General features: G+C 44.4%; 1 protein-coding gene across 1 annotated transcript in view; it reads right to left on the minus strand.

Moving 5' to 3' along the window:
* The window catches only part of LOC126187471 (importin-4-like), a 132444-nt gene that overhangs the window by 20534 nt on the left and 97431 nt on the right, over positions 1 to 14479 (minus strand). The window contains exon 12 of the mRNA XM_049928569.1: positions 10916 to 10994. Coding sequence (XP_049784526.1) covers positions 10916 to 10994 — 79 coding nt within the window. The remainder of the gene's footprint in view (positions 1 to 10915; positions 10995 to 14479) is intronic.

Raw genomic sequence — 14479 nt, forward strand, 5'->3', positions numbered from 1 at the left:
CATATAGAAGAAGTGGACAGTGTTAAATTCTTGGGATTACAGCTTGATAATAAATTCAACTGGAAGGAGCACACCACAGACTGCTGAAGCGTTTCAACAAATCTCTATCTGCAACGTGAATTGTGTCAGACATAGGGGGTATAAAAATGAAAAAGCTGGCATACTATGCTTACTTTCATTCCATAGTGTCATATGGGATTCTTTTCTGGGGTAATTTATCAAGCCAAGCTAAAGTTTTCCAGGCACAAAAACATGCAGTAAGAGTTATATGTGATGTGAACTCAAGAACATCCTGCAGAAGCCTGTTTAGGGAACTAGCGACACTAACTACTGCTTCCCAATATATTTATTCCTTAATGAAATTTGTCATTAAAAAAATCACTTTTTCAAACCAACAGCTCAATTCATGGGATCAATACTAGAAATAAGAACAATCTTCACAAGGATTTAAAGTCAGTTAGTCTCGTACAAAAAAGTGTGCATTATTCAGGAACACATTTTCAATAACTTGCCAGCAGCCATAAAAAGCTTAACAACCAATGAAATTCAGTTTAAGAGAGGCCTAAAGGATTTATTGGTGGACAACTCCTACTCCTGCACAATTTCAGTGCAGTAATGCGTTCATTGTAAATAAGTATTATAGTACGAGGTGCATTCAAGTTCTAAGGCCTCCGATTTTTTTTTCTCCGGACCGGAAAGAGATAGAAACATGTGCATTGTTTTAAAATGAGGCCGCGTTCATTGTCAATACGTCCCAGAGATGGCAGCACCGTACGGCAGATGGAATTTTACTGCCAGCGGCGAGAATGAGAACTGTTTTAAATACTGAAAATGGCGGCGTTTTCCTTACTTGAACAGCGTGCAATCATTCGTTTTCTGAATTTGCGTGGTGTAAAACCAATTAAAATTCATCGACAGTTGAAGGAGACATGTGGTGATGGAGTTATGGATGTGTCGAAAGTGCGTTCGTGGGTGCGACAGTTTAATGAAGGCAGAACATCGTGTGACAACAAACCGAAACAACCTCGGGCTCGCACAAGCCGGTCTGACGACATGATCGAGAAAGTGGAGAGAATTGTTTTGGGGGATCGCCGAATGACTGTTGAACAGATCGCCTCCAGAGTTGGCATTTCTGTGGGTTCTGTGCACACAATCCTGCATGACGACCTGAAAATGCGAAAAGTGTCATCCAGGTGGGTGCCACGAATGCTGACGGACGACCACATGGCTGCCCATGTGGCATGTTGCCAAGCAATGTTGACGTGCAACGACAGCACGAATGGGACTTTCTTTTCGTCGGTTGTGACAGTGGATGAGACGTGGATGCCATTTTTCAATCCAGAAGCAAAGCGCCAGTCAGCTCAATGGAAGCACACAGATTCACCGCCACCAAAAAAATTTCGAGTAACCGCCAGTGCTGAAAAAATGATGGTGTCCATGTTCTGGGACAGCGAGGGCGTAATCCTTACCCATTGCGCTCCAAAGGGCACTACGGTAACAGGAGCATCCTACGAAAATGTTTTGAAGAACAAATTCCTTCCTGCACTGCAACAAAAATGTCCGGGAAGGGCTGCGCATGTGCTGTTTCACCAAGACAACGCACCCGCACATCGAGCTAACGTTACGCAACAGTTTCTTCATGATAACAACTTTGAAGTGATTCCTCATGCTCCCTACTCACCTGACCTGGCTCCTAGTGACTTTTGGCTTTTTCCAACAATGAAAAACACTCTCCGTGGCCGCACATTCACCAGCCGTGCTGCTATTGCCTCAGCGATTTTCCAGTGGTCAAAACAGACTCTTAAAGAAGCCTTCGCCGCTGCCATGGAATCATGGCGTCAGCGTTGTGAAAAATGTGTACGTCTGCAGGGTGATTACGTCGAGAAGTAACGCCAGTTTCATCGATTTCGGGTGAGTAGTTAATTAGAAAAAAAAATCGGGGGCCTTAGAACTTGAATGCACCTCGTAGTTTTATTACACATTTATTATCTTATAAATAAATAAAAATACTTTTTTATTTTAAATTCAGTGTATTAGTATTTGTACAAGGATTCTTTCATATAGCGTTCATTAAAAAATGACAATCATTCCACTTGGGACATGTGGAATGGTACATTAGCTTATTTATTTCAGTTGTAAATATTTGTCATGTATTATTGTTTTTGTGACGTGTCCTACATCCTGGAGGACCACCTCACTACGGATCAACTGGAATGAAAGTTAATCTAATCTAACTAGCACAGAACTTCCCAGCACTTGAAAGGGAGGGAGAGGGGGGGGGGGGGGAGAGGGGGAGAGAGAGAGAGAGAGAGAGAGAGAGAGAGAGAGAGAGAGAGAGAGAGAGAGAGAGAGAGAGAGAGAGAGGGGGGGGGGGGGGGGAGGGGGACATTTTGGAATCTCATGTTACTTTCTGAAGCATTAAAATCAAGATTGTGATGCGCTTTTGTAAGCCAGTCATAGCTCACGTCATGTGCTCTCACCAGCCGATGACAGCAGATACCCTGAGCATAGGACACATGATGTAGTCAACCAATAGCAACGTCATTGTTAAGTAGCGCGAACACACAAATAGGAAAAAGTTAATGGTTTAAATTAATATACATCGTGTTGCTACAAGAAAAAAGCTTTCACATATAATGTTGGTCTTCAAGATTAATAAGATGCAAGAGAAGCTAAGCTTTCCTATGTAATTTTGATTTTTTTTTGCGCATGTAATACATTAAGATAAATCACACAAATGTGCCAGTAAAATTTTTAACAATGGTTGGTTGGTTGGTTTGTTTAAAGGTGGGAGAAGGGACCAAACTACAAGCTCATCGGTCCTTTGCTCCTAATAAAACAATGGCTGAAGTGTTAGAACAGAACAGACAAAACATATAACACAAGACGGAAAGAACGGAAAAGCCACAAGAACGAAGGGAAGGCAACGAACACTAAAACAAACAAATGAGGACAAGTAAACAACAGAGAGATGCTAGAAACAGAGGAGAGTAAAACATGAAAGTAAATTACAGAGGCTGGCCAACCACGATAACAAAAAGGGAAAGCCAGCCACTCTGCAACACATTAAAACCTCCACCCAAAAGCACTAGGGTGGAGGACACAGAGGGATACAGGACATGCGCTAAAACCTACATAGAAATACAAAACCCACTCTCACGGATAAAACGTAAAACTAAAACTGCTGTGGAGGCATTTTCGCCCAACACCGAAGGCAGGATGCTGCAGAGTGGCTAAAAGTGGGCAGTCCAGCAAGAAGTGGACAACTGTCATTTGGGAGCCACAGCAACACTGGAGTGGGTTCTCACAACAGAGTAGGTAACCATGCGTTAGCCACGGATGACCAATGCAGAGGTAGCAGAGGACAACTGATTCTCTGCGAGAGGCCTGCATGGAAGATTTCCACACATTCATAGTCTCCTTAATGAACTGCAGTTTGTTGTGCGTGGTGTTATGCCATTCCGTCTCGCAAAGCCGGAAAACCCTGCGGTGTAAGAAAGAATGCAGGTCAGCTTCGGAGATGCCTATCTCCAGAAGCGGTTTCCGCATCACCTGTTTGGCCAGCCTGTTGGTAAGTTCGTTGCCAGGGATTCCGATGTGTCCTGGGGTCCACACAAACACCACGGAATGGCGGGACTGTTCCAGGGCATAGATGGACTCCTGAATGGAAGCTACCAGAGGGTGGCGAGGGTAGCACTGGTCGATAGCTTGTAGGCTACTCTGAGTCAGTACACAGGAGAAATGACTGACAGGGCACGAGCGGATGTACTCAAGAGAACGAGATACGGCCGCCAGCTCTGCAGTGGAAACATTGCAGCTAACTGGCATGGAGTGCTGCTCAATATGTCCTCCATGAACATATGCGAAGCCTACATGACCATCAGCCATTGAGCCATTGGTGTAAATCACTTAAGTGGAACAAGTCAAGAATCGAGAGGAAGTGACAGCGGAGAGCAGTGGGGTTAATGGAGTCATTAGGGCCATGCAAAAGGTCCAGACGAAGCTGCAGCCGAGGTGTACACCATGGAGGCGTACGCAAACGGACCGCAAGTAGAGATGGTAAAAGGAAGAACTCCAGTTCGGAGAGAAGGGACCGCATGCAAACCGCAATCGTTAGCCCCGATCTGGGCTCAGGCAACAGAGAGCAATAAGGTGTTGCCAGCACTAATGCTTAAGCTGACGAAGATGAGGGAGCTAAGTCAATTGAGTGTCAACAACTAGTCCTAGGAATTGATATGTCTTCACTACAGTGAGTGGATCGTCTTTAAGGTAAAGTGTGGGTTCCGGATGAACGGTACAACGCCGACAGAACTGCACGACACACGACTTTGTGGAAGAAAACTGGAAGCCGTGGGCTAGAGCCCATGACTGCGGCTTGTGAATAGCTCCCAGGAAGGGCCTCTCAGCAACAACAGTACTGGAGCTGCAGTACGAAATGCAGAAGTCGTCTGCATACAGAGAAGGTGAGAGAGCCCAACAGCTGCTGCTAGACCATTAATGGCCATTAAAAATAGAGAGAGACACGTAATACAGAGCCCTGCGGGACTACATTCTCCTGGATATGGATGGAACTATGGGAGTCACCAACTTGGACATGGAAAGTACAGAGGGACAGGGAGTTTTGGATAAAAATCTGGAGCGGTACGCGGAGACCCTACTCATACAATGTGGCAAGGACACGTCGGCAACTTGTGTCGTATGCTTTACACAAGTCAAAAACGATAGCGATCAGGTGTTGCTGCCTGGAAAAGGCTGTTTGGATGGCAGACTCTATGGACACAAGATTATCAGTGGTAGAGTGATCCTGATGGAAGACACCCTAACATGGAGCCAGCAAGCCACATGACTCCAGGACAAACCCCAACCCTTAACATACCGTACGTTCCAGCAGTTTACAGAGAATGTTGATGAGGCTGACGAGCCAATAGCTACCCACATCAAGCGGGTTTTTATCGGGTTTGAACACCAGAATGATGGTGCTCTCCCATCAGTGCGATGGAAAGACGCCATCGCACAAGAGAGATGTCAAGGAGATGTCAAGGAGATGTCAAGGAGATGTCAAGGAGATGTCAAGGAGATGTCAAGGAGATGTCAAGGAGATGTCAAGGAGATGTCAAGGAGATGTCAAGGAGATGTCAAGGAGATGTCAAGGAGATGTCAAGGAGATGTCAAGGAGATGTCAAGGAGATGTCAAGGAGATGTCAAGGAGATGTCAAGGAGATGTCAAGGAGATGTCAAGGAGATGTCAAGGAGATGTCAAGGAGATGTCAAGGAGATGTCAAGGAGATGTCAAGGAGATGTCAAGGAGATGTCAAGGAGATGTCAAGGAGATGTCAAGGAGATGTCAAGGAGATGTCAAGGAGATGTCAAGGAGATGTCAAGGAGATGTCAAGGAGATGTCAAGGAGATGTCAAGGAGATGTCAAGGAGATGTCAAGGAGATGTCAAGGAGATGTCAAGGAGATGTCAAGGAGATGTCAAGGAGATGTCAAGGAGATGTCAAGGAGATGTCAAGGAGATGTCAAGGAGATGTCAAGGAGATGTCAAGGAGATGTCAAGGAGATGTCAAGGAGATGTCAAGGAGATGTCAAGGAGATGTCAAGGAGATGTCAAGGAGATGTCAAGGAGATGTCAAGGAGATGTCAAGGAGATGTCAAGGAGATGTCAAGGAGATGTCAAGGAGATGTCAAGGAGATGTCAAGGAGATGTCAAGGAGATGTCAAGGAGATGTCAAGGAGATGTCAAGGAGATGTCAAGGAGATGTCAAGGAGATGTCAAGGAGATGTCAAGGAGATGTCAAGGAGATGTCAAGGAGATGTCAAGGAGATGTCAAGGAGATGTCAAGGAGATGTCAAGGAGATGTCAAGGAGATGTCAAGGAGATGTCAAGGAGATGTCAAGGAGATGTCAAGGAGATGTCAAGGAGATGTCAAGGAGATGTCAAGGAGATGTCAAGGAGATGTCAAGGAGATGTCAAGGAGATGTCAAGGAGATGTCAAGGAGATGTCAAGGAGATGTCAAGGAGATGTCAAGGAGATGTCAAGGAGATGTCAAGGAGATGTCAAGGAGATGTCAAGGAGATGTCAAGGAGATGTCAAGGAGATGTCAAGGAGATGTCAAGGAGATGTCAAGGAGATGTCAAGGAGATGTCAAGGAGATGTCAAGGAGATGTCAAGGAGATGTCAAGGAGATGTCAAGGAGATGTCAAGGAGATGTCAAGGAGATGTCAAGGAGATGTCAAGGAGATGTCAAGGAGATGTCAAGGAGATGTCAAGGAGATGTCAAGGAGATGTCAAGGAGATGTCAAGGAGATGTCAAGGAGATGTCAAGGAGATGTCAAGGAGATGTCAAGGAGATGTCAAGGAGATGTCAAGGAGATGTCAAGGAGATGTCAAGGAGATGTCAAGGAGATGTCAAGGAGATGTCAAGGAGATGTCAAGGAGATGTCAAGGAGATGTCAAGGAGATGTCAAGGAGATGTCAAGGAGATGTCAAGGAGATGTCAAGGAGATGTCAAGGAGATGTCAAGGAGATGTCAAGGAGATGTCAAGGAGATGTCAAGGAGATGTCAAGGAGATGTCAAGGAGATGTCAAGGAGATGTCAAGGAGATGTCAAGGAGATGTCAAGGAGATGTCAAGGAGATGTCAAGGAGATGTCAAGGAGATGTCAAGGAGATGTCAAGGAGATGTCAAGGAGATGTCAAGGAGATGTCAAGGAGATGTCAAGGAGATGTCAAGGAGATGTCAAGGAGATGTCAAGGAGATGTCAAGGAGATGTCAAGGAGATGTCAAGGAGATGTCAAGGAGATGTCAAGGAGATGTCAAGGAGATGTCAAGGAGATGTCAAGGAGATGTCAAGGAGATGTCAAGGAGATGTCAAGGAGATGTCAAGGAGATGTCAAGGAGATGTCAAGGAGATGTCAAGGAGATGTCAAGGAGATGTCAAGGAGATGTCAAGGAGATGTCAAGGAGATGTCAAGGAGATGTCAAGGAGATGTCAAGGAGATGTCGCTTGTAGTCAGATGAGAGATGTTTAATCATATCGCTGTGGATGTGATCAGGCTCACGAGTTGTGTCGGGGCAATGTGCAAGGGGGCTGAGGGCGTTATAGGATTCGCTGCAGCATGTACTGAAGAAGAGGACGTTCCCTTCCAGCTGTCGTTTGAGTGTGCAAAAGGCTGGAGGGCCATTCTCCGACACAGAGGTTGCAGCAAAGTGCTCAGCAACCGTGTTTGCATCAGTACATAACTCGCCATTTATGGTAACACCGGGGACAGCTGTTGGGGCCTGGTACCCATAAAAACGTTTGATCTTTGCCCACACTTGGGAAGGTGACGTGTAGCACCCAATGGTGGAGACTTATCTCTCCCAACACTCCTCCTTCCGTTGTTTGGTAAGTTGGTGAACGCGGGCAGGGAGCCACTTAAAAGCTATAAGGTGCTCCAGGGAAGGGTGTTGCTTATGCCGCTGTAAAACTCACTAACACTCCTTAATTGCTTCAGCAACTTCCGGCGACCACCAAGGGACTGCCTTACGCCTCAGGCACCCTAAAGAGCGAGGGATTGCATTTTCTGCTGCGGAAACAATTATGGTAGTCACCTGCTCAACCTTCACATTGATGTTACCGTATGGGGAAGATTCAGCAGTGACAGCAGAGGTGAAAGCTCCCCAGTCTGCTTTGTTCGAAACCCATCTGGGCAGGCATACATGTGCCTGACGCTGGGGCAGTGACAGGAAGATGAGGAAGTGGTCACTACCACATAAGTCGTCGAGTGCTCTCCAGTGGATAGATGGGAGTAGTCGTGGCCAGCAAATTGATAAATCAATGGCCGAGTAACTACCAAGAGCCACACTGAAATGTATGGCCACCCCAGTATTTAAGATGCAGAGGTCGAATTGCGACAAAGTTTCGAAATCTCTGCCTCGGCCAGTAAGCATGGTACCACCACACAAGGAGTTGTGGGAATTAAAATCTCCCAGAAGTAGGAAAGGTTTAGGGAGCTGATCAATCAGTGCAGCTAATACATTCAGGGGTACTGCACCATCTGGAGGAAGATATACATTGCAGACAGTTATTTCCTAAGTCGTCCTTATCCTGACAGCCACAGCTTTCAAGAGGGGTTTGAAGGGGCATAGGTTCACTACAGACCAAGTTTAGGACATAAACGCAAACTCCATCCATTACGGTTCCTGTAATATCCCTTATAGCTGCGGAGGGCAGGGGTTCGCATTGCTGGGAACCAGGTTTCCTAGTGGGCAATGCAGATAGCAGGTGTAAAGCTTAACAGTTGCTGTAGCTCAGCCAGGCGGTGGAAAAAACTGCCACAATTCCACTGGTGGATGACATCGTGAGACTGGGAAGGCATACACAATGAGGCAGTTTACATCTCGGGGTCACCTGTGCCACTGATTTATTGCCTGAGCAGTTTATGTCCATTGTGTCTGAGGGTCTGGCGAGATCTAGGTCCTCAGCAGATGCCAAAATCTTCACTCCATCCTCAGCTGCAGGGACTGTAGGTAGCAGTGGGGTGGGTGCCACTGCAATTTCCTTGGTCTTAGGGGTTTTCTCTTTGGATTTCTCTAGATGCTCCTTTGGTTTCCTGGCTGGGCGGACTTCACTGGCTCAGTCTCAGTGACTGAGGATGAGCGTGAAGCCCTACGACCAGCTGCTTTTGGGCTCATTAGCCACTGGCGGGTGTCGTCTTTCCCAGTAGAAGAAACCTGGGAAGGAAGTGACGCAAGGAGCCCCTTCCTAGCGAGAGAAGCCAAAGACGACTTACGCTTCTCCAGCTTATAAGTGGGGACGGACGTCCCCGATGGTTTGGGGTGTGTTGCTCCCGAAGTAGGTGGTGCAGGAGCAACAGGGAGGGAAATGCCCCCACCATAAAGAGGGCAGGTGTCGTCTTCCAGCTCGGAGAGGTGACCTGGGTTGGCGGAGCTGATGGTGCCAGAACTGTTGTAGCGGTGGCGTAAGACGGTGTCATACGCACAGGATGCAGGCATTCAAATTTTCTCTTAGCCTCAGTATAGGTCAGTCTGTCCAGGGACTTTTACTCCATGATTTTCCTTTCTTTCTGGAGAATCCTGCAGTCAGGCAAGCAAGGCAATGCTGCTCTCCACAGTTGACACAGATGGGAGGCAGGGCACATGGAGTTTCGGGATGTGATGGGCAACCGCAATCTCGGCACGTGATGCTGGAAGTACAGCAGGAAGACATATGGCCGAACTTTCAGCACTTAAAGCACCTCATCGGGGGAGGGATATAGGGCTTTACATCACACCCGTAGACCATCACCTTGACCACCTTGGGCAGTGTATCACCCTCAAAGGTCAAGATGAAAGCACTGGTGGCAACCTGATTATTCTTCGGACCCCGGTGGACACATGTGGACAAAATGTACACCTCGGCGCTCTAAATTGGCGTGCAGCTCATCGTCAGACTGCAAAAGAAGGTCTCTGTGAAATATGATACCCTGAACCATATTTAAGCTCTTATGGGTTGTGATGGTTACAGAAACATCCCCCAGCTTTTCATGAGCAAGAAATGCCCGTGACTGGGCAGAGGATGCTGTTTTGATGAAGACTGACCCAGATCTCATTTTGGACAAACCCTCTACCTCCCCGAACTTGTCCTCTAAATGCTCAACAAAAAACTCAGCTTTCATCGTCACGATAGATTCCCCATCAGCTCTCTAACATACAAGGTACCAGGGCAAATAAGATCCACTGCCATCGTAAGCCTGATGTTCCTCCCATGGTGTGGCCAGGGAGGGGAACAATTTGGGGTCATACTTGTGTGCGGTGAATTGCACTTGTGATCGCTTAGAGAGACTGGTGATGTTTCACCACCGGCAACAGATGATGGACTGGCATCCACTCTGATGCCACCCACTCTGACCAGGGGCCCTCCCCATGGTGCTACCCAGCTGCAGCAAAGGCCACCTGGCAGGATGGCCATTGCCGGGATTCCCAATGCCCCAGAGGGATGGGCATCTACCCCTTGGCATACATGGGGAGTTAACTGCGTAGGCATCAGCAGAGCGATCCCTGTGTGGTCAGGGGTTTACAAGCAACATTGTGCATGGCAGCCCAACCACGACAGACTGGCTACTGTGCTGGATATCAGGTGCAAAAGAAGTCCACGGTCATCGGCACAGAAATCGACATGGCATAGTGCATGGTGGAAAACGCATGCACCCAGGAAGATGTCCTCGCCCAAGAGATGGAGAATGGGCAGGACTGCAATGCGACAACGAATAAGTGGGCTAAGGATCTCAATGCACGATGGACATGATGCACCTTGTAAGGCGCCCTTCCCCAATTGGCTCGCCTATTCCAACCCCCGGACATCACTTACACTATGCGCGCATTCAAAAATCAACTTACGATTCATTCGGAAATCAACTTAGAATGTGTTAAAAAATGTTCAAAAACTAACAGTGATGTATTTTAAAACCATATGAATAATCGATAGACCAATGTGCTCTGGATGCTAGGCACTTTGTGAAACGAGGTTTTTTCCTCAAGAATATGAATCTGAGGACAGCAGGACCTAAGTGGTGCTATCTATCAACTCAGGATGCTGCACTCAATCGGCAACTCTAAAGACCCTCATCTTTTCTCTGTGAAAGATCGAATTACTGCCTAACCGAGTCTGGCCCACCCTGTAACTGCATTCTAAAGCTCCAAAATTTTTTATTGTAGGTTGTTTATGCATGTTACTAACACAAGAGTAGTACGTCAAGTGCAAATTGTTATGGTTTTTTCAATTTAAATTTCTCAAAAACAGTCAGGAAATATATAGGCATAGCGAGAACTGCTATTTTTGTTTTTGATAATGTGCAGTTAATTTCTTACACTGCTGGAAGGTGCATACCACTGATTTTGTTCACAATATGGAAAACAAATCAATACTCACCCTGTGTGTAGAGCCAGCTCTCTCAATGCCAAACAAGCCTCTTCCTTCTCTTCCATATAGGAGTTTTCTACTGTATAGTCTGAAGACAAAAAATGAATAACTTACTGTAGCATAATTACGAACAATCTGCTACAGATGAACTATTATTTTCACCACCACCAACAAAAAAAGGATGAAAGAAAATTAAACAGTGAGAAGGAGATGGAGTACTCGAAAAAATAGCAAACAACAAATGAGTAATTTTAGATATCTGATCCCAGTTGGTCAGTACAAAGGTAAAAAAAAAGAAAAAAAAAATACATAAAAATAATAATGCATAGTTAAAATTATAACAAAATGCCATCTTCCTTTGTTAAACATTCCAGAGACAAATACAGCTGCCTCATTAGATCTCCAGGGATTGAGGGGTCGGGGGGGGAAGCAGCATGAGAAGGATAAATCCAGAAGAAATGAAGCTCTGTATCTCGGGGCTTGGAGTGTTCAGATTTTGCAGCGTGCAGTTGCAGCTGTAGCGGTTACGACGCTAAGTACTAACAAAGTTATTTGTGCACTTTTATACAGTTATTAAATTTAATTGTTTTCAGCGGTGTTTCATGCTGTTTGTGGCAAAATAATGCTTTAATAAACTTTTGGAAACATTCGCTTGCTGTGTTTTTTAGAGTTTTCTGCACATTGAAGTTGTTTAGTAAATTTCGTGCTTTAGTTTTCAGCTGGCATTTCTTATTATATTTCAGTGTTTTAACTTCACTGAGTGTTCCAGTGGCCAGTTGAATTTTGGGTTTTGGCTAATAATTTTGTGAAGTTTTGTTGGTATTGTCATTAGTGTATGAACCACACACCCTTCCTCTCCAGGTTTGGACAAAGCTTCAATGCCACTATTGAATCTGACATGTTATGTTCCACAATTGCTTAGTACTCTCTGTGGAAGATATCAAAAGTCCTGATGACTAGCAAAACAGCTCAAATCAGAAAAACTCGAAGTAACAGGAGTTTTTTTAGACATTGCTACAAAATTCTTTTCGTAAAAAATGAAATGGAATAAGGAATCCAATGAAAAGAATAGTTTACTCTTTTTGTGTCTCTATTAATTTGAGGTAATCACATTTGAAAAGTTTAAGTTTTTGGTTTCTATCTTACCAAAATTTCTTCACAAACAATTCCATATCTGACATATTACAGCTTCATGAAATTATACTAAAAATAAACGAAACGTGTAAAAAATTCAAGTAGCTTTAAGTAAACAGCTTAGTATCCAAAAATCCTTAGTATACTTTGGCCTCTGACACTTACTGAAACCCTTATTGGGTTTGGGAACATTTGGGGAAGAAATTCACCCATGGCTCCTGTTGCACAGCTATCGGGCATGACCCCTATGATGATGGGGGTGCTGTTTTCCACACTTTAAAAGGAATTGGCTGTTGTTAAACCACCATGGCCCATACAAACACATTTATGTAACTTTTCATGTGTTCACTAATGTATCATATTAACCGCAGATTAGGCTAACAAATAGAATATTGCAGTTTAAAGCAGAATTAAACTTGCACATCAATGTCTTTACACAATAAAGACATCCTAATAATTTTCCAGCAGATGAATCCATTCCCAAAAATATTGGGATGACTGCTGTGAACTTTATCAAAATTTACACAGTATGACAGTGGTGTTAAACCTGCAGTCTATTTATACGATATGTGCCACAGCTGTCGTGCAACAATTTTACTACCATTATCTCCACTGCCTTGATAAAGCACAGTTAAATTGTGAAGCTTGTAACCAGTTTTGATTGTGTAGTTACATCAGAAAAACTGACAAATACATCACAATCAATTGTTACAAGTCGTCACTTTTTTAAAATGTTATTTGGACTTTTTCACTTCCTAGCCCATCACAACTTTTGATATTGCTGTCGTCAGAAAGTAATAACTAATTGTAGAACATAAAAGGTATCAGTTTTCGTATGAGTACCAACAGAACATGGGTCCATTTACAATGCACCTCCACCTTGTTATCTTTTTGGGCCATATATGCTCACACTGCAAAATCAAATATAGTGTCAGGTGGTGTGGAACATGATCTTTCCACAGAAAATGGTTTAAGAGAGTTTGCAGAGGACACTTACTAAAGAAGTGGGCCAAATATTGCCATTTTGGCATTTTTTAGAAAAAAATGCCAACTTTGGCATCAATTTGTAAGCCACTGAAAAGCAGTAAAGACCTTGTACTAGTAAGTTATTACATGGAAGGTTTTATGTATATCCCTTAATTACTTCTGGAGATAAAAAGCTAAACTTCACATATTTCATGTATATATTTTTTACTGATGTACTTCAAATTATCCATATGAAAACTACTCAGAAAATAATTTTTGAATTATTTTACTTCAGGAAGAACAAAAAGTTGTACAAGGTGACATAGTTTAATTTCTTTCAAGAAAATATTACTGGAGATGATATGTCTCAAAGTTACTGAAAACACACGGGTACTATGGGCTCAAAAAATGACTAGGTGTCCGGAAGTATTGAATTATCTCAAAATTTTACCAATGTTCATAATGAACATGAGAGATTGTTCATATAAAATTTCATCAAAATCTGTGGTGGTCATGTGGGAACCTGTAGACCACTTGGCATGATACGACCCTATTGCGTGTTCCTTTTGTAGTGACTGACTGGTCTAGCTGCAGCTGGGGGTCTACAGTATCATCCTCCCTGTAAACTGAATTTTTGCATTCACTATTGCTTTTCCAATGTGGATGTTGCTGAATGCCAACTGCAGGGTGCCATACAAAAGGCACAATTCTGGGCTCTCGTCTATGGCTTCCTGTTTTCAGCTGTTAAGACATCATCAAGCATTTGTTGCTATCATATTGTCCATTCACAATCAGAACTCAATGACCAGTAGCCCAGTATGTTTGTCGTACTGCTTTTTGGGACTGGTTTTTTTATAATCTGTTGACGTGGCTTCCTCATCTTTTCCAGCTTAAATCCACATGGTGCTCTTTGCTGCTTCAGTAGCACCAGCAGGGACACAGACTACACTACAAAGCTCTGCTCCTCTCATGTCTTGTTTATAGAAGTTTGTCATATGGCTTGGCATTGCCTTCAGCAGTGCAGATTCTGGATCCAATAGGCTATTGACTGGGGCATTGCAGACAACCCCTCTGAAAAGCTTACTAGTGAAGGCTGGTGTCCTACTACAGATCAGGCACCATCAACTGCTTTTCAACTATATGATGCACATTCACTGCTTCCCTCAACATTCAATCTACCGTGCCCTTTTCTCCTAGTAGGGATGTCCACCTCTCACAACAGAGGCCCAGGACTGGAGTGATGAACGCCGTTCGCACGCAATGTCTGCACTCAGAACTCTGACTTCCCCCATTGTCGCCTCTTGTCAGATAGCAATAATGTATGCTTCTATACTGTGTACCCTATACTCAGATCTCTCTCTACCTATCCTTTGGACCAATAGACTGTTGACCACCTAGATTTTTTGCCACCTTTTCCTTGCCATCCTAGATTCATTTTCAGGTTCGGAAATGGTACACACTATTGGCTCTATG

The sequence above is a fragment of the Schistocerca cancellata genome, chromosome 5, assembly GCF_023864275.1.
Source record: "Schistocerca cancellata isolate TAMUIC-IGC-003103 chromosome 5, iqSchCanc2.1, whole genome shotgun sequence".
Classification (NCBI taxonomy): domain Eukaryota; kingdom Metazoa; phylum Arthropoda; class Insecta; order Orthoptera; family Acrididae; genus Schistocerca; species Schistocerca cancellata.